The sequence below is a fragment of the Parasteatoda tepidariorum genome, chromosome 9, assembly GCF_982258835.1.
Source record: "Parasteatoda tepidariorum strain Cologne lab strain chromosome 9, Ptep-v5.0, whole genome shotgun sequence".
Classification (NCBI taxonomy): Eukaryota; Metazoa; Arthropoda; class Arachnida; order Araneae; family Theridiidae; genus Parasteatoda; species Parasteatoda tepidariorum.
The window spans coordinates 104,846,234-104,866,776 of NC_141763.1; the positions used below are offsets into that span (position 1 = coordinate 104,846,234).

Consider the following 20,543-nt stretch of genomic DNA (forward strand, 5'->3'; position numbering starts at 1 on the left):
GATGCGGCCTATTCGTAGAATTTATTTATCCCAAGCCTAATGTGAGAATTTTTTGATCACGGTGGATTTATTCAAAAACAGAGGTTTACCAAAAATTTTCCAAAATAACGAACCTAATTCATAATGTTTACTCTGACAATGTTTTTCGTTCTTATTTTTTTAAATGAAGTATAGTTTCATTACGGATGTTTCTTACATACCTATCTCTACCAACACACATCAATTTAACTCAATAAAATATCTATAACTACCAGGGTTGTTTTTAATTTTTTTTTTATGGATACGATGCAGTTATTAAACGCTTTTGAAGAAAATAGTTTTCAAAATATATTTACCTCGATCAACAGGTAAAACTCATTACAAGAGATAAAATAAAAATGCAAAAGGGTTTTGTAATTTTCCTTATAAAATTCCAAATGCGGCAAAATGACACACCTAGTGTTAAGGAACCTAGTGTTACCGTAAACCCAGTGTAAAGGAAGTTTTCGATTGACGAAAAACAGCAGAACGTCAACTACAAATGATGTTACAAATTCCGATTTGTTACTTAAGAATATAAACTCTTTTTGTTCTATGCATCAATCTGATTTCAGCAGATACTTTTAGTTCAGTTAAATTTAAAAAAATAAAATACTTCTGCATTAAATAAGCACGCCTAAGTAAAAAAAATCACGGGAGTATTTAAATTGACTCCAAGCTGCTTGACTGATGCAAAAACTGTCAAATTGTAACAGAAAAAAAGATCAAAATCGAAAAAAAATTAAAAATAGAAAGAAAAAAAAGATATTCTTCAAAGAATCTCACTACTGAGTTTATAGGAAATACCAAATATAAAATGGAACAAGACTGAACAATTAATATATTTTAATTGGAACACTTGCTTCTGTCTCGGAAGTAAAATTCATTCATTTGTCATTAAAATTCATAATTTATTATATTTAAGTATTCTTGAAGTAAGTAGTTTTTTTCTATTATATTTTACATTGGATTTTCTTTTAATGAATTTCAATTTATAAAAAAAAAATTCATCATTCTTCAGCATTTCCTACATCGTCTAAAATTCGAAAATAATTTTTTTCAATGTTTTGTTATTTTTCATTATCTGTAAACTTATTATGAAATATACATAAAATGATAAATAAAATAATTGAAGCTCAAGATTTAGAGACGCATGATTTTGTCTTATTAGAAATATGTTTCCTTTGTGAATTATGTGTAATCGTAGTTTTTTTCTTTTTTGAACGAGTTCTCTTATGAAATAGTTTCAAAACGATTTTTTTTCCTATATTTAACTGTTTTGGTTAGAAAAGATTTAAATTTTTTAATGATAAACAATACGAAACTTTATTTTTAAAATTGGATGATGTCTTTCTTTAGAACAATGATTTTTTTAATTATAAGGAAACATGTTCTTTTCAGAATTCATTATCTCGCCTTTTTTATGCAGCTAGAAGAACAGTTTCATAATAAATCAAATTTCAGAAACAAAACGAAAAACAAAGAAAGAATCCAAAAACAATTTGTTTAATTTTTCGTATGCTCTGCTGACATTCCACACCCTTCCTCTCAAAGTTCATTGTGCAAGCGATAGCAGGCACAGGGGGGGGGGGGTTAAGTGGAGAAAGAAAGAAACATTTTATTTCTTCCTTCTGAGTTTGAAACATTTCACCATTAAAAGAGGAGAAGGAAGTGATTCATTCTTATTTTGCTGCACACTAAACTTATGTTGGGCTGTCAATGTCATAAATATTTTGGACATCATAGAATCCTTCTGCAAGTTCTGCCCCTCCTATGACTGTTGTGATCATTAATTTTCTCTTTAGCAATTCATTTTCTTTTTAACCATTCATTTTCTTTTTCTGAAGGTTGAAGGTCACTGAAGGGTCAACATTTCAAATGCATTGTTACATTTGACTGTTACTATTGTAACTAGTGAATGAAATAGTTATTCTTCCTGGAATAAAGCAGCATGGAAAGGGAGTCCGTGGGAAGGGGGCCTGCATGTATTTCAACATATTGCACTGCTTTCATCACATTCTTTAGTTCGTCTCCCCTACTAGTTCTACAGAATTCCATTCATACATTTCCTTCTCTTTCTTTTATCTTACAGCTATGCCTTCTTTTCTTCCCCTTCTCCCTGTTTTCAAAGCATGAAAAAATTGTGTGCGTAAAACTCACATATAGGAATTTGCATTTCTTGTTGAAGTTAGCTATTGTTCGTTCTTTGCAAAAGTTAATACTATAGTTTTAGTATAGTACTTGTCTAACACTTTAGAACTAAATGTCTTCAAAACAAGGTAAAAGCTACACTTCAGCTTTTAAATTAAAAGTTGTTGCTAGAGCGTACCAAATCGGTAACAAAGCTGCTGCACGAGATTTTGAAATCAATGAAAAATGTGCTTGCAGATGGCTAGCGAATAAAGATATAATTGCGAAGTTACCCCAGAAAAATCATGCAAGAAGGTATGGAGTTGTAAAATTTCCTCAATTGGAAAATGATTTAGTGAAATGGATTGAAGAACTGCGAGAGAAAGGATTTCCAGTGTCTACAATCAAAATTTGTCTGCAAGCAAAATTAATTGCAAACCAGTTGGACTTTCAGGGTTCAGGTGGCCCAAGCTGGTGCTGTCGTTTCATGAAAAGAAAAAAGACATCTGTCAGAACAAGGACCACTGCCTGCACAAAAACTTCCAGAAAATTGGGAGGAGAAAAAAAATGACTTCTTGAAATTTGTGAAACACCTCATTGATGTGGAAAATTTTTCACCCTCTCAAAAATTATTAACTTGGATGAAACACCTTTGACATTTCATTGCCCTGCTAGCAGAACTGTTGATAAAACAGGAACAAAGAGTGTTCCAATAATTACTACTGGGAATGAAAAAACATCGTTTACTTGCGTATTAGCCTGTACAGCAGATGGGAAAAAACTAAGTCTGATGATTATTTTTAAGAGCAAAACAATACCAAAAGCCCCCCCCCCCAACATAAATGTGAAAGCAAATGAAAAAGGTTGGATGCGTGAAGAGATTATGGTAGATTGACTGGATCTGGTGTGGAGACGACAACCTGGGGCTTTTTTTCAAAGAAAAGGTTTGCTTCTAATGGATTCAATGACTTTCCACCTTCTCGAATCTGTAAAAAGCAAATGTAGAAAGGTAAATGCATCGCTTGCCATAATACCCGCCGCTGGCTTGACGAAAAAATTACAACCCCTTGATTTAGGGGTTAATCATTCATTTAAGGTAGAAATTTGTAGTCAGTGGGGAAAATGGATTGCATACTTATACTAAAAGTGGAAAAATGCGTTGTGCATTTTAAGAAGTTGCCTGGTGTGTGTCTAACGTCTGGGAAAGGGTTAAGGAAACCACTATAACGTCCTGCTTTAAGGATGCAGGACTGGATTTTTGAGTAAAAAATGTTACTTCCTTAATGTCCGATGAAGAAGATGATATAGAAAATGAACTAGATCATGAATTACAACGTTTGTTTTGCTCTGACACTGAAGAATCAGATTTTGATGGTTTTGAATAGATATATGCTCAAAAATATTTGAAAAGAATAAATAAATAAATGCTGATTTATTTTGTGATTAGTTTATTTCTTATTGTATACACATCCTCAACTTACGATCTTAATTGGTTATACATGTTTCTTCTGTAAGCAAGTATTGTTCTCAATTCTTTCTTTTTATGATAAGTATACATAAAACTGATGATAATATAATGAGTATATATATTAAAAAAAAGATTTATCAATAACTGTTTTCGAAGTAAAGAGTTTATGCTTTAAAGATTATTATTTGTTACGTGTATTTTCACGCATGTGATATTTGATAAAAATCGATGATCGATCGAAAAAATGAAAGTGCGGCCTTTACGACGGTGCGGTCCATAATATGAAAATAGAAATTTTTAGCGATGTTTTCTGCGTGTGCGGCCTATTTACCGGAAATTACTGTATTAATATTAAAACATTTTTCATAAAAACCTAAAATTACAAATAATAATAAAGCTTTTATTCTAATACCTATAATAAAGAATAAAAGTTTTTAATAAAAAACAATGTTAGAACTTTTAAATAAAAACTATAATTGCTAATATAAATTATTTGAAATAACAAGAAAATCTTTCTCATACAAAGCTGCAGAACAAAAGCACTTTTATCAATGATAAACACAACCAAATTTAATTTATTGCTCACGATTACACACTATATGTCGAAAAAATTTCCTTTTTTTTTTAAGTCATTACAAAATAACAATATTTTTTCAAAAGGAAAAAATTTATGCCTGCACCTATATTTGTGAGACAGTATTTAAACTTCCTTAAATTATATAATATTTGCTTACTTACTTTCTTTTTGTGTTTTACGGCCATTAAAATTTCATGACTAGGAATTTCAACAGATATTTTCATTCTATTGGGTAAAATAAAGGGTCGTTGTTTTTCATGAAAAGTAACTGAGGGAGAAGCTTTTTCATCATTTTGACTAGATATCAATTCTTGACCCAAGAGATAGCCAGATGCTCCTTGTTGTAGGACACCTCTCTTCGAGGAATCAACAACCTCACTTTCTAAAATAATGATATTTCAAGGCATGAAAATCTTAATTCATAAAAACATTGCTAATAATAAAATGAACTATTTTAAGAGTTAGTGGACCTTTTTAATTCTTGATGCTGGAAACTTTATTTTTTTAGTAATCTATGTGTCCATAAGATATTTTTTGTTTCAAGTTTTCTTAAATATTAAAAGTTTAAGGAGATATTAATAGTATCATTGATCAGATATAAAGATATTATGATTGATCATTATAATTGATCAGAAGTAAAAATTAGCAATCACACAAAATATTTTTAGAAATTTATGTCTAAAAAAGTGAAAGAAAAAAAATTAGAAATTTAAATTTTGAAATTTTTTTTTCTTAAAAAAGTGAATTAAACAAAGTTACAAAGTTTAAAAAAGTGAACTGAACAAAGTTTACAATTCAAACTGTAAATTCTGTTGGTCTAGATTTAACATTTAAAAAAATATTGAAAGTATCTTTTTTTAAAAATAGTATATAAAACATTTTTAATCATGTATAGTTAAAACTTGTTTAATTTTTTCTTCGTCAGCATTGCATCTCATACGGTCATTGTTTTTGTGCCCGTATGGTCGTCGTCACATGCCATGCAACGAAGAGGAAGATTGCATCATTGAAATTGAATTTGTTAAAAGAGTTGCCAACTTTCACCTCAGTATCTTCTGACACATAGTTATTAACAATTTCAGTCACTTCGACTGTTTTAATTAACCAATCAAACTTGAAATTTTTTTTTTCAGCAGCATCGATCGTACCAGGAGTGATTGTGGCACAGAGTAAAAAACCCTAAAAGCTTTATATGCCACAAATCGATATAAATTTATGTACCATACATGTTTCATATTTAGCATAACTTTTTGAATAAACATTTATAATTAAATTACCTACTAAACAGAATATCACACCTTTAGAGTAACTAATTCAAGAAAAAACTTACTACTTACAAGAATTGCGATATTTGATTTAAAAAATTGTGCGAATATGAATTGCGATATTGGATTTCAAAAATGCAAAAATACAAATTACAATATGCAATTTTTAAATCGTACAAATATGAATCAAGGAGCATAATTATTTTAGATTGTGTGAATATCAATCACAATGCACAGTTTTTAAATCCCGTATAGTTGCAAAAATGAATGTTTGATGTTACATATAAGTGAATACGAATCACAATATTGGATTTTAAAAATGCATAAATTCTGCTGGCAGAGTTTAGTGCGTTGTGGAAAATGCTTAGCAAACGTAATGAAAAAGTCATCTTTTAACTAATCAGAAATTTTATTAAGCAAGAAAAATCATAACTTAACTTAAACATCATAAAAGAGAAACAATCCTCTCCATAACATGAGGTAACGAATTCAACACGTACAGTCATGAAAATCAAAAGAAACAAAACTCCAAATCCAATCTTGATTTGTTATATATATACAAAATAACATTTGCATAATGAGGGTTCTTACACACTCAAAATTAATACTATGCAAATTCTGTCTTTAAACTATTTTTAAATGTGCGAACTCTCTCCTTCAGAGGTTTTTCGAACTCGTGATCTCTGACTCTTACTCGAACCTTGTTCATTGAAATTCATAGTCTAACAAATTCAAATTGCGATATTTGGTATTGAAAATGCGTAAATACAAATCCTGATATTGGATATTCAAATCAAGTGAAGAATTGCGCAAATCGCAATATTCGATTGAAGAGAATTGATTCGCAATATTGAAATACAAATTGCAATACAGTGTAAAGTCCCATATTCGGGCGTCCCTTTCCGGAAGGGTCGATTTCCCGGACACTTTTTAACAATAAAAATAAACAAACATATCTTCATCTTCCCCTCTCTTAAAAAAAAAAAGTCTTTAGACACGTTTTCTCTTTTTCTAGCTTCTAGTGATTTATGAATTGAACCCATAAATCACCAGGGGAAGAAAAGATCTAACTAACGTGACTTTCCAATGAATTGGATTTAAAAAAAATTTGAATACAAATAGTGATATTTGGTTTTAAAAACACATAAATATAAACCATGATATTGCATTTTTAGACAACGTGAATAAGGAATTGCGAGAATCGAAATATTAGCAGATTCAAATGCGGTTCCAAATATTCAAAATGGCGAAAATCCACAAAATCAAAAGAATCAAATTGGCCAAAGAATGTATGTAATTGACTCATTAACGGGATTTAGAAAAAGCTTCAAAATTTTGTCAGATTACAAGATTTTGATTTGCTTAAGTCCGCAAACCAATGGCCTTGAGATACATAGAAATTTTAGCGATATTCGCACAAAAATCGCATGCCCTGCTACTAGTTTTTAGACTTAGAAGAATGATACAAATAACCCGGAATACAATCATCCCTGTTTTAATCTATTGATCGGATCTTCATGTTTTGGGACTCATTCTTAATGGTTCGAGAGGGTTACTTCAAATATGCTAATTAGTGTAGGCGATATTTTAAGGTACAAAATCAAATACTAAAACATACCTTCGCTGAGGAAACACCATATTTGTCACAAACGTCATTTGTCACGCATAATGGTCAGTTTAAATTTTTACAAGCACCTTTTGGTCTGTCCTAAAACCTCAGTTAAAATTTTCATTTTTAACAAGAAAATTGGAATTTTATGGTCATGTTACCAAGAATGGTAAAATATACCCACCACCACAGAAAATTAAAACTGCAGTTACTTTTCTCCAACCCAAAAATCAAAAGGACTTACAATCATTTTTTGGTCTGGCTTGCTACTTTTAAAAATTCACATTTAATTTCTTACTCATTGCACACCCTTTGGCTGAACTTCTGGAGAAAAATCATGAAAGGGTGGGAATAATTATTTTAGTTTTTATCATGTGTTTCTTAATTTTGGTTTAATATAAGAAAGGCTAACCTCTACACGTATACACTAATTATTTTGAAAAAGAATATTGATGTAAAGAAAGAAATTTCTTCATTGTTTTATCAATAGTAGTCTTAAAATTAGATGTCTGTCAGATAATTGAATTCAAAGGATTGAAGCAGCATCTTGCCTTGTTTTGAATTAGTTTTTTGATGTATGCAAAAGTTGAAAACGTACAAATATTGGCTAAATTATGGTATATGTTAAAATGAAAACAAAAAATCTGTCATTAATATTGAGAATGGTTATCAGAAAAAATTTGAATTGAAAAGTTCAACGAAAGGAAAATTGAATTGAAAACCTATATAGAAATTATTAATGTAATTTTTCATAAATGCATGTCATTTTCATAATTTATACAATGTATTATTATTAGAATATACTCATACGCTTTAAATTTTGCTCTTTTTTTCAAATCCACACTTCACTTGCTGTTGACATATGCCATTTAGGCAGAGGGGGTCCGATTGTTCTTTTCCAGTGACGCCATCTATGGTCAAGAATTAGACTTCAGTTACACCTATATGTCACACCCGTTTATAGGGTAGACCCATTCATACATCCATTCACAGATCGTAATTTTGACCAGAATCAGAGAACAATCAATTTCCAACTCAGTACCCCCAGAGGTACATACTTCACTTAAATAATTTCTTTAGAAAGAAAAAAAAATCAAAAAATTTAATAAATAATGAATTATTGATTAGATATAAATATAATTAAAAGTTTCAAAAATCATGAGCATTAAAAAAAGAAGCCTCAACCATGGGAAGTGAACTTTTCATGGAACCCTAAGGTTCCGTGGAATACTTTTTGAGAACACTAAACAATCCAAAGCTTTTGAATGATATACTATTTTAAAATATCACTCACCAGAAGAGGGCAGAGCTATAGTTTCCTTATTCTGATAGAACTGACTTTGATTTAGCATTCGAAACTGACAATGATTTTCAATGTTCTCTATCACAGCTAAAAGAGCTTCCAAGGATAGCAGGTGAATGGAGTAAAGGCCTGATACTGGATAAGCATTCTGTAAAGAATATTTAAATAAGACATAAGTGGACCCAAACACATTTCCCTGATTCTTGTAATTTTATTATAAATAATACCCGTTCCATCAGCGTCAATTAATCAGTACTGAACAACACTACAAAACTTTAAGGCAAATACTAACACAAATAATCAAGCTAAAATAATTTTAGTTTTTTTATTATCATTTGTTACCCATCTCGGAGGCTTTAGGTATTAGATTAAGTGAAATACAAGTTTTTATTAGCCTTCAAAATAAAGATTAACTGTCATCTGGCATAATGCTGATGAGGTAGCTCATGATATTTAAAATTTACCAAAATCGAGATACTTTTTTTTTTTAAACATCTTCGAAGAGCATTAAAAAATTCTACTATAAAATCATCATCGTTGTTAACCTATTACTAAAATTAATAAAGCATTATTGATGTTAATAACAGTTTGCAGGTTTTTTTACAATTGAATTAATAATTTTTTTTTTTTAAATGAAATAGTAACATTTCTCCATTAATTTTCCTTTTAAGTACAAAGCTTATTATTTTACTTCAATTAGTAACTCTGACCAAAATTAATTATCAGAGGCATCAATAATAATATTCGTGTTTCTTTATGTTTATCCTAAATGAATTAATTTAATTTTTCAATTAATTTCTTTTCAGTACAAAACTTTTTTTTTAAATTTCAATTATTGTTGATTTTAAATTGGTTTAGAGAAACATATTTTTAAATCCTAATTATAAACGAAATAAACATGTAGTACGCCTATTCTACCATGATAAGGTTGATCATTCAGATAATTTGGCTTAATGAACAAAAAATTATTAGGTATTATAGAACACACAATAAATAACATTTTTTGATTAGAGCTATAAGCTAGCAAACATCACTGATGCTATCTTTAAAATATTTGTTAAACTGAATCGCAATATGTTCTTTTCAAAACAGTAGGTTCCGCTAAGCCAGTGTTTCCCAAACATATGACTTTTGTGTACCCTTTCTAAATTTTTCGTAACACTGTGTACCTCTGATAAAAAAATGAATGCATTTTTTACTATAAAAAAATTGCACTAAAGTTAAAAATCACAACTCGCTGTTGATACCACTAATTATTAACTGTTAACTGCAAAAAATAGGCAATAGGAAAATACATAATTTCAAATTTTCTTTGCTAGCTCTGTTTTTAAATAAAAATGTTTTAAATTTTCATTTGTTGCAAGATATTTCGCGTAAGAGTGCGTACCCCCGCTAAACTGCTCCCGTGGGGGTACGCGTACCACACTTTGGGAAACACTGTGCTAAGCCAATGAGAAAATTTCACTTTATAAATGTCTCTATATGAGAGAAACAAAAATCAGGCTTCACAATTTGTTTACAGTTATACTCATTTAGCTCTAGGTAGAATGTAATATATTTAAAGCTTACGGTATACCCGTAATCCGGTAAACAGACACACACAAATTCTTTATTTTATTATATGTATAGATTTTTCAATCACACCATACTCATCAAAGATATGAAATATTTCACAGTTTGCTATATTGTCATTTGACATGGTGATTGTAAATTATGTCTAGGCATTCTCTATGATGCCAGATTGATTTGCTACATTGCTGGTGAAAAAATATATATGTATGGTGACTCAACAGTTAGTAGGACAACTCATTAACACTCGTTGAAACTGAAAAAACACATCAGTCAGTCAAAATTTATTGATCAGTACATCATCAGATCACTACCACTGCTTGCTGATGCACAAAGCACTCTAGCAGAGAAGAATTGCAGAATAGAGCAAAATGGAAGCATACAAGCAACCACGTAATGGTTAATAACTCCAGCACTTCATCTTTCATCAAACACACCGGCAGAATGTAACAGAACACTACAGTTGCTAAACAGGTGAATGAAAATCAGAAGATGCGAACAAAAATTGACACCTAGCCGTTTTTAGCCTGTGATCCAATTTATATAACATTGATACCAGCAGCTAAATGTTTAAGGGTAACCATTAAGAATTATTAGATGAATACATGCTCATGAAGTATATTATAGAATGATGCATACTGAATTCTTAACCTTGACGTACATTGCGACTCTTCTGTTCTGTCCCCTCCCACTATCGCTGACGAACCATAGCGTAACTACTGAAAAAGCCTCTAAATCAAATAAAGATCAAATGTAACAGCTCAAAGTAACGAGAGTCGATCAATGAAACTTTACAAACTCTAGTACCCAAAATTTCTAAGAAGCGACAAATATAGAGTTTGATGCACAACTAGAAGTAACACAAGTATTTTATAAGTCAGGCATACTAACAAAAAACTTTTGCTAAGTACAGAATTATTTTATGTCAGATTCAACTAGAAAAAAAAATTGGGCACTTAAGTATTTGCTTATAAATTAGCAGATACAGAATAGACAATATAATTCACTTTTCTGCATTGATCTGACTTCTTTGCTTTTTTTCTATTTCTTTCTTTCTTCATAAATCCCTAAAAATATGAAGTTAACAGTAGAAATAGTTGTAACTGAATTCAAATTTAAATTAAATTAAATTGAATTTAAATTTTAGAAATGTAAGGTAGAGAACTGCTAATTAATTATAAAAGAGTATTCCAAATTGATTGACAAAATATACAATTTTGTGTACTGACAAACACCTTTTCTTTTTTTTATGGTCAGATAAAATAAGAAAACACTTAGCTTCACAATTCCGGAAAAATTAGATGCAATTTTTAATAATACAGTTAGGAACAGTTCATAAAAATGTAAACAAAAGGTAAAGAAAGAGAGAAATTTTAAAAAGCTATTCATTTTAATAGGGTTATTTATTATTATTTAAAAAAGTATATAATAAGAAACAAATCCTAAACATAAAGAGAATCTAAGCATTAAAAATGCATAAAATTAAAAAAACGAGTGTGAGAGAGAGAGAGCTTATTTCAATTTGAGTTTTATAAGAAGCTTTAGAGATTTACATTGAAAAACTCTAATGACCCGGCTTTGGGATAAATTTAGTAGTTAAAACCCCCAGATAAAATTCATTTCTAAAATAAAATGTTCTGTTTAATGGCTTTTTTTAACTTACCTATATCAGCAATAGTAAGAAAAACCTTAAACCCTCCTTAACGTTTAAGTAATATTTAAACAGTCTATGGTAGTAGAATATAGGTAAAAAATATAAGTTCACTTAAGTTAATTTTCAACATAAATTTTTTTAGATACTTTTTTCTTTTAAAATTTATAAATGGCAGAACATATCAAACGTTTCCTTTTTGTTTATAAAGTGTATATATTTTTTAATTACGTTTAACTTCAAAACAGTTTTTTGTCAAGTCTAGAAGATAAGTATTCAATTTCTTTGATTTTTTTTACTTATTAATTAGGGACTTACCAGCACTGCTCATGAACTAACAAAACAGCTCTGTTAGTTAATTTAAAATGGTTTTGCTTGCTTAATAGATACTAATTTATATAATATAGTCTGAAACCCTTTCCAATTTCTACAGTATAGTAAATTATTGAAAGAAGTAATACTCACAAGAATAAAAGTAAATATTCCTTTTACCATAAGTTAAAAGATATCGGACTGGCTTAGTGAAAAGAATAATTCCTACTTGAAAAATTTAATATACACCAAGAAAATTTAACTTGCTTACAAATACCTCTCACAATTGATGCCTGGTAGGCTTCAAAATTTAAAATTTTACAAAACATGTTACAAATGCCTTAATGTTTGTTTGACAAGAAACAAATGAAAAAATTGACACTAATGATTGTCATTTATTACTTATGTGCATAAATTTTCATAATGGTTGTGTGAGTGAAAGAGAAAAATATTACAATTCGATATTAAGTTTAATTTTTTCTTAAAAACTTTTATTCACTGCCAATACAAATAAAAGGTGACTAAAGCACAAATATAAGGTCACCTACTGACTTGATATTTGAACTTCATTCGTATGGGCTATTGCAATATAATATTTTATGAATATATGTTTAATTTTATGAAATATTTAAACCTTTATTTGGTAATGCAAATTTTTCATTATTGTTGCCCCCAAGAAGAAACAAATCCATCCTTCTTTCAGAATTACATTAGCCTTTTATGCATGCAAATTAATACATATTTAGAAAATATTTTAATAAGTACAATAAACTAGTCATATTTTCATTTAGTGACACAGTGAAATTAATTGTTAAACAAGCTTACATCTAAAACATAAATATTTGGCAGAACTTTGCTTCAAATCTAAATAAATATCTGTATTGAAGCATGTGCATCCTTCTCACACAAAAAGAAAAGAAATTGTGACAAAAATTAATGTGACAAAACTTGCTGTGACAGTGTTATGTGACAAAACCTGTTGAACCTCTTTCCTATCATTAAATATTAAAAATAATTGAGGCAAATATTTTAATAGAAGATGAAAATGTTAAGACACATTATGATTGAGTTAATTCATTTGTCTTTCAAACTGAAAAACTAGACATTGCAAGAAACTCACTTTAGATAACATTTTAGTGAGTTCTTCAAAAACATTTGAGCAATAGGTATCACAATCATAATTAATGTACAGTTCTGTTACAAGTCCAGGAATACGCCAAAGTTGTGTCAGGCAGTCCAATGAAATTTCCCTTTGCTCATAAGAAACCTTGCTCGATTCAGTCGATATCATATCCAATAAAGATTTAAGAAACATCTACGAGAAAAATAAATTTTTATTAAAATGCAATTAAACACAAAATGGAAATCAGAAAACAAAAAGATTTTGCTCACTTCTAACTGAAATTTTAAATGAGTGCGAAGAGCTTCAAACAGCAGGAAGGACACTCTGAGAGCAGAGGCAAATATTGTTAGGCGTTCAACAGATAAAAGCTAAAAACAAATAATAAAAAAAAAGAAAACTTTTTCACAGAAACACATTTTAGAAATAGAATACTGATTAGTATAGAGCAAAATTAATGATCGGCACTGACCACAGAATGACTAAATATAATAAATGACAATTAACAGATCGTCTGTCAGGTGCTACTTTATTTGTCGAAAATGCAGTCCATGTGCATTTTTTAAAAATCATATTTTGTTTTAATAAATATTGATATATTCTGAATATTTTATAATCTGAAAAGTACTTTATTTGGTAAACATTACATAGGAAATAATTACTTTATTTTCAAAGTAATGTTTACCAAATTTTGAGAAATGCTTGAAAAGAAATGTTTCATATTGTTAAATAAAGAGTTTTTTTAATTGTTTAAAAGTTCCATTTTTTGAAAAAATAGACACATGTTTTACAAAGATGCCACTGGTCAGTAGCAAAATCTTTTAAAATTTTGTCCAATATATAATAGCTGACCGAAAAATGGATGAAGATTTAAAAAATCATTTAAAGGAGAATGATAAGAAAATTAGGAAATCAAATAATTTATTTTTACCAAGTAACAAAACTAGATAAAAGCTCTTCAGTAGATTGCGCTGTTATTTAGAAAAAATATAACCAATGCTTTAAAATCATTTTCATTGTTAATATTGTGATTAGTGTGTTTTATAATACAGGGTTCCCACTCAATTTTTTTTTAAAAATTCATGGACTTTTGAATGATTTTCGAGGACCAAAAATCAAATTTTTCAAGGACCTATTCAGTATTACAGTTATATGCTAAAGTACATGTCAACCAAATTTTACAATTACGTAGAAGCAGAAATTGTATGTTTTTAAGGCACAATGCTTATTTGACAACAAAAAAATATTTATTAAATTTGTCAGTTAATAATACAAATTGTTGATAGTTACATTGCTGTTTCAAATCACTTAAAAATTCCCATTGACAAAAAAAAATCCAATTGACGAACGATACTAGCCAACATTTAAAAACTAGCTTCAGTGAAACTCATCATGAAAAAATTAATGAAGTGAATAAGAATTAATGAAATGGAATTAATGAATAATGCATATTACATTAAACAAGCATAGTAAATAATTGATAAAGTTTGTGTGATTGTACGGTTATTAAAATATAAATACTATTACTTAATATGTTAGATCAAATTTTAGGTTACAGGAAATGTATATAATTTAATAAAATATCAAAATATATCCATTTAAAATATCTGTTTCAATTTTAATAACGAATTATCTATTTTGTTACTTCAGAATATCAGTAACGCATTTCGAACATAATAAAATCTATTGTAGAACAATATTTTACAGATAAGTAAGACTTACCAAGCTTTATTTTCTTTAAAATATATCCATAAAATATGAAGAGTGATTTTTAAAATTGTGTGAATATGCGTAATTTTCACTAAGCATAATTTTTAAATCGCATTTATACGAATCTAATTTACATATATACTAGATGCAAATCAAATTCATAAGTAAGATGAAGTAAGTCTCGAAGATTACGTAAATTACGTATCACAATGTGTGATTTGTAAATTGAAATTGAATTGTGGTGTATGTTTCTTAAATCAGAACAATATGAATAGCAAATGATACAAAACGCACGAACTAACAAGACGTAAATAACAAAGTGTGATACATAAATCACTTTAATGAGAACTTAGTTGCCTGATCAGCTAATAGTTTTCATATGAATAGTGATCATTATGATGCAAATTGCAATTTGTGATTCGAAAGATGCTTAATATAGAACAGCTATGTATTATTCTTAAATCATTTTGATGAGAATTGAGTGGTAACTTTTAAATCTCTTTTGTCAATCGCAATACGTGATTTTTAAACTTTAATGTGAATCATGATATGTGATTTATAAAATACCTTAATACAAATCCTGATGAGTAATTTGCAAATCACTTTAAATTAATATTTAATATTTGATTCGTTAATCACTTTCATCTAAATCATAATTTGTCGAACACTTTATGTGAATTCCAATCCGTAAACCAAGAATCAGTTTAATGTGAGTGAGTCACGATGTTTATTCATAATCAATGAAACCTGTAGAACTAAATTTTATTCATTAGCAGTAAAAACTAAATGCAAAAATTTGATTATAAATGATAAAAAATTAATTATCCTTTGTACATAAATTAAAAGAACAAATAGGATAACAATATTGACCTGTCATAATAATGAAGTTAACACATTGAACATATTTCTAAATCAATTAAACACTATATATCATTCGAAAACTATGACTACAAATCCTACAATTTGATAGAAATTTCAGCTTTCAAAACATCAGAGATGAACAATAATCTGGTGTGAAAAATCTAGGAGAGAAAAATTTTGCATCTTCTTTAACCCCTTTTCACTTCAAGCATTAAAAATTGCATCTATCAGAATTTCTATAATCTTCCTTTGAATTTATTATTTTTTTACTGCTTTTTTATAAGAAAGATTAGAATTATTTTAAATCCTAAAAAATAAAGTACTTTTCAAGTACCCTTTGGCAGAATTCAAGGACTTTCCAGGGCCCTGATTTTTTTAAAACTAAATTCAAGGACTTTCAAGGTTTTTCAAGTACCGTGGGAACCCTGTAATATTGTTATTAGTAGTTACTGTAAAGGAAGGTTATTTTGGAAACCTTGTTCGATAGTTTTCTCAATAAGCAGTTCCATTTTTTGATAAATTTAAAAAATATTTCGAAAACTTTGTAAAAATAAAATAAGTTTCTAAAAGCAGAAAGCTGTATCTCTGTCTTCTATTTTTTAAAATTGTATTTGCTCTTTTGATATGATCACTCATTTTTGGGAATCCTGTTAAAATAATAACGAAACCATACTGCAAATAGATTTCTGCATGTTTCATCACGAATCAAGACCAAGAATGAGCCAAATCTTCCAAGATTATCCGCCCCTGCTTCTAAAGCCACTGTCAATAGATTGAGGCCTACTTGGATCATAGTCTCAGAATTATGCCTATCATGTGGATTCACTAAGCTTACTAAGTATCTGAAGAGTTCTCGAACACATGGTAAGCCATAAGGAACCAGAGGACCTGTACCTAAAATAAAATTTGTAGATCTGTATTTAACTACAACAATTGCAAAAACAACCATTAAATAGAACTAAAAAAAAGAAAGAAACGTCAATAAAGTACAAGAAATGGACATACAAGTGACCATAGATCAATTAGTATTTTAGTTATACATAGCACAAAGTATACACTATTCTTTTTGGAAATCTTTGAATAGATTTATGAGTAAATGAGGAGAGTAACAGTGAAAAAATTGAACACGATGGTAAATGTAGACACGAATTTATGAATTCTGGGGCCCAGTTTTCAAACACTTTTTATCACAGTTTTTTTTTGTGTGTGTGTTCAAAAATTGTTAATTGCCATTAATAGACAAATACAAAAACCCATATACACCCATTTTCTCAGTGCACATATCATTTTACGCACTATTAGTACGTATTTTCTAACTCAAACTCTGTCATTTATGGCGCCATGCGACTGTTTAACACACTTAAATGCTGTTTATTTTCCCCATGGAAATCATGCTTATATCCAGATTAAGTACCAAAAGCCGGAATTTTCACTGACATTCTTAATGCATCAGTCGCAAATTTCACCAAAAAATTTATTAAACCGTGTAGCTTCATCAAAACATGGAAACAGCCAGGCTTTAGGAACCATGTTTGTCAGCAAACTGAATGGTCTGGGGGCAGATGCTTGTTTTCGCCTTTCCAATAACCGGCTACAACTACCTGCAAGCAAACTTACACAATAGGACTAGGCAGAGTAAGAAATTTTATATCATGATGGTGGTCAGTTAGAAATAGCAATTTTTGGTGGCATAATATATGTTCGAATAATGTTTCATTAGAATCTAAACCAAACAATCAGAAATCTTAAATCAATCTGAAATAAATAAATCTGTAACAAAATATGTTAATTATGAAAAAATACTTTTATAACACCAATAACATGGCCTAATTTTTAAAATAAAAATAATAAAAATGCTTTTATTTAAGACCAAATTCAGAAATTAAAAATAAGCATAAGCTTTATTCTATTCACTTTTGGGTCATTCCACGGCAAATCATACAGGATTTTACGAAAATAGCACCCACCATCTCAGATTTTGATGAAAATTTGTACACTTATACAATTCGTGATGCTTATTTCAAAAATATCAATTATATTTAAATCAGTTAAGGGGTTTATAAGTTATCAGCATTTATATTTTTGCCAAAATGGCACATTTGCCGCCATTTTGATTCATACATCAAAGGCTATTAATGATTGTAACTCACCTTATATTTGTCATAGACAATATTTTTTTTTTATTTTGTTCAGAATAAAGTAATATGTTATTCAAACATATTTTTTTGCAAATAATTGTCTCACTTATTTAGTAAATGGGTCTGTTTGGCAGTTTTTTGATCAACAGAGTTGAGTAACTTTAGGAGCTGATTTCTGACAACTCGCCCCCTTCAATTTCAAAAATATTTTAGGCAAAGATAGTTGAAAGTGCAAACTAACATCTGATTCAAAAATTTTAATGGACAGTTCACACACTTTTTTTAAAAAAATATTTTTCTTATGAATTATTATGCATTAAAAGTACTGGTAGTTTGATGATTTATGGTCCTTAATTGTAATTGTAGTAATTGTAACTAGAGTATAATAAAATGTGAATGGTAGAAAAATATGTAAAATAAAGTAATCATTTATTAAATTATTTTTTTCCTTCCCTTCGAAAAAGAAAAGAAAGGAAAGGAAATAATTTGAGAATGTACCAAATTTCACCTTTTTTGTAAATAAATTTATCCAGAATCATATAGCTTTGGTAAAGAGAATGATCAGAATCTAAAAAAATTAATAAATAAATAAAAGTTTCCCTAAAAGAGTAGAGGGCAATACCAAATAATAAAAAGCAGCCATTAAATTTTTTTTAACTGAACTAACTTTGATCTTTATAGAAGGAGAAAATCAGAATTTATGATGTTGAATAAGATCAGAGAGAAAATTTTTGTACACTTTATTTTAATTCAAACATTTTGTTTGATTCTAAAATGTAATTAAGACCAAATTATGAATATTTATAGTTAATTTTATCCCTTTATTTGTCACAATTTGTATGCTCTTGTTTCATCACTAACACCTGCAGGCCTTTTTAATTCTGTAAGACTTTTATTACAATTATATACATCCAATTTTTTTAGAAAAAACTTCTTAATAGAAAAAAAAAATACTGAAAACTATTGACACACTCCATCCCTACCATCCCAAAAAAGAAATTTGACAAATCAGAATGTATCATTTGCCAGAACATTTCTGTTTGCTCCAATCAGAATTGAGTGTCATGTAAAATTTATTTACTTTAATTCTCCTTCCAATAAGACCAAGAAAGTCTCCCTTCATGTCATAAGTGTAGATCAAGCTAAAACATATAGAGCTAAATTGCAAATTTCAGCAATCCCTGGCCAGAAATTGTGTTCGTGATGCAGAAATTGTGTTTGTCTTGTTCATTCTCAGATTTTTTCCTTTCTTCTTTTCTTTTTTGAGGGGGGGGGGCTCAAAGAAAGAAGAAGAAGAAAATTTATAAATGATCACTTTATTTTACTAATTCTAGCATTCAAATTTTCTTACATCATTTTATTATACTCTAGTTACAATTACTACAATTACAATTAAGGACTATAAATCATCAAACTACCAGTACTTTTAATGCATAATAATTCATAAGAAAAATATTTTTTTCTAAAAAGTGAGTGAACCGCCCATCAAAATTTTTATATCAGAGGTTAGTTTGCACTTTCAACTATCTTTGCCTAAAATATTTTTGAAATTAAAGGAGACGAGTTGCCAGAAATCAGCTCCTGAAGTTACTCAACTCCGTAGATCAAAAAACTGCAAAACAGACCCATTTACTAAATAAGTAAAATAATTATTTGCAAACAAATATGTTTAAATGACAGATTACTTTCTTCTGTACAAAATAAAAAGATTATTGCTCAATGACAAATATAAGGAGAGTTACAATCATTAATAGTCTTTGATGTACAAATCAAAATGGCGGCAAATGTATCATTTTGACAAAAATATAAATGCTTATAACTTTCAAACCTCTTAACTGATTTAAATATAATTGATATTTTTGAAATCAGCATCAAAAATTATATAAGTGTACAAATTTTCATCAAAATCTGAGATGGTGGGTACCATGGCTCGATGAACTGACCTTTTTAAATGATAATTGACCCTTTAAATGACCTTTTAAATGACCCTTTTTAAAAAATAAAAAGTTTATCTATATTGATTTAAAAACAGTAAAATTCTATAAAATATTTTATTTACATGCACTGTAAGAAATTTTTTAAGAATATAAGAAGACTGGTAAAAACAAAAAGTAGGTACACTTTTAAAGAAAGTTTTAAATTAATTGTGGGGAAAATGCACTTTTGAAACATTGCTATCCCTTTCTATTTATTTAAAATAATAAAAATGAATTGACTGAAGGCCCATTTCTATATGCAATTAAAGTAAAAATAAATCATTGCTCAATTTTTTCTAAAATAAAATTGAGTTAATTATTAGTTTAAAAATAATAAAATTAATGGTACTAATTTTAAATTACAAAAAACAAAACATTTAAAACTTAAAAAATAGTGTACCTTTTATTTAGTTAAAATAATAAAGAGGTTTAGTCTAATAGCCAAATTAGGGTGCGTAGTCAAATTATTCAACAAAAAATAAGCACTTTTCAAGCACTAAAAAAATATTTTTAAGCACTTTAAAAAAATATTATAACTAGGCAGGGTATGAAAGTTTTTGATAATTGACGGTTTTATCTTGTTTTAACCGTCATGTCAAAAAAAAAAGAAAAAAGCTTTTGGCATTGTTTTTGACAATTGTCAAAAATCATGAAATTTTGAATCATGTGAAACAAATGGCGTTTTCATACTCTACGGACTGACAATACGCCGAAATAGATTGGGATTGAATTAATTTTGAAAACGTTGAATAGAACAATGTGAACTTCGTCTTTTTGCATAATTCAAAGGGAAAATCAACACAGTAAAGGAAAAATCTCACTTTGAAAAAGGGTAA

General features: G+C 28.7%; 1 protein-coding gene across 8 annotated transcripts in view; it reads right to left on the reverse strand.

Annotated features, from left to right (window-relative positions):
* The window catches only part of garz (Sec7 domain-containing protein garz), an 87,047-nt gene that overhangs the window by 45,749 nt on the left and 20,755 nt on the right, over window positions 1–20,543 (reverse strand). For all 8 annotated transcript variants that reach the window (XM_016051529.4, XM_071187106.1, XM_071187105.1 and 5 more), the window contains exons 9-13: window positions 16,267–16,487; window positions 13,295–13,393; window positions 13,023–13,217; window positions 8,362–8,518; window positions 4,355–4,575 (exon numbers count right to left, since the gene is read on the reverse strand). In XM_016051529.4, the coding sequence (XP_015907015.1) occupies window positions 4,355–4,575; window positions 8,362–8,518; window positions 13,023–13,217; window positions 13,295–13,393; window positions 16,267–16,487 (893 nt within the window). The remainder of the gene's footprint in view (window positions 1–4,354; window positions 4,576–8,361; window positions 8,519–13,022; window positions 13,218–13,294; window positions 13,394–16,266; window positions 16,488–20,543) is intronic.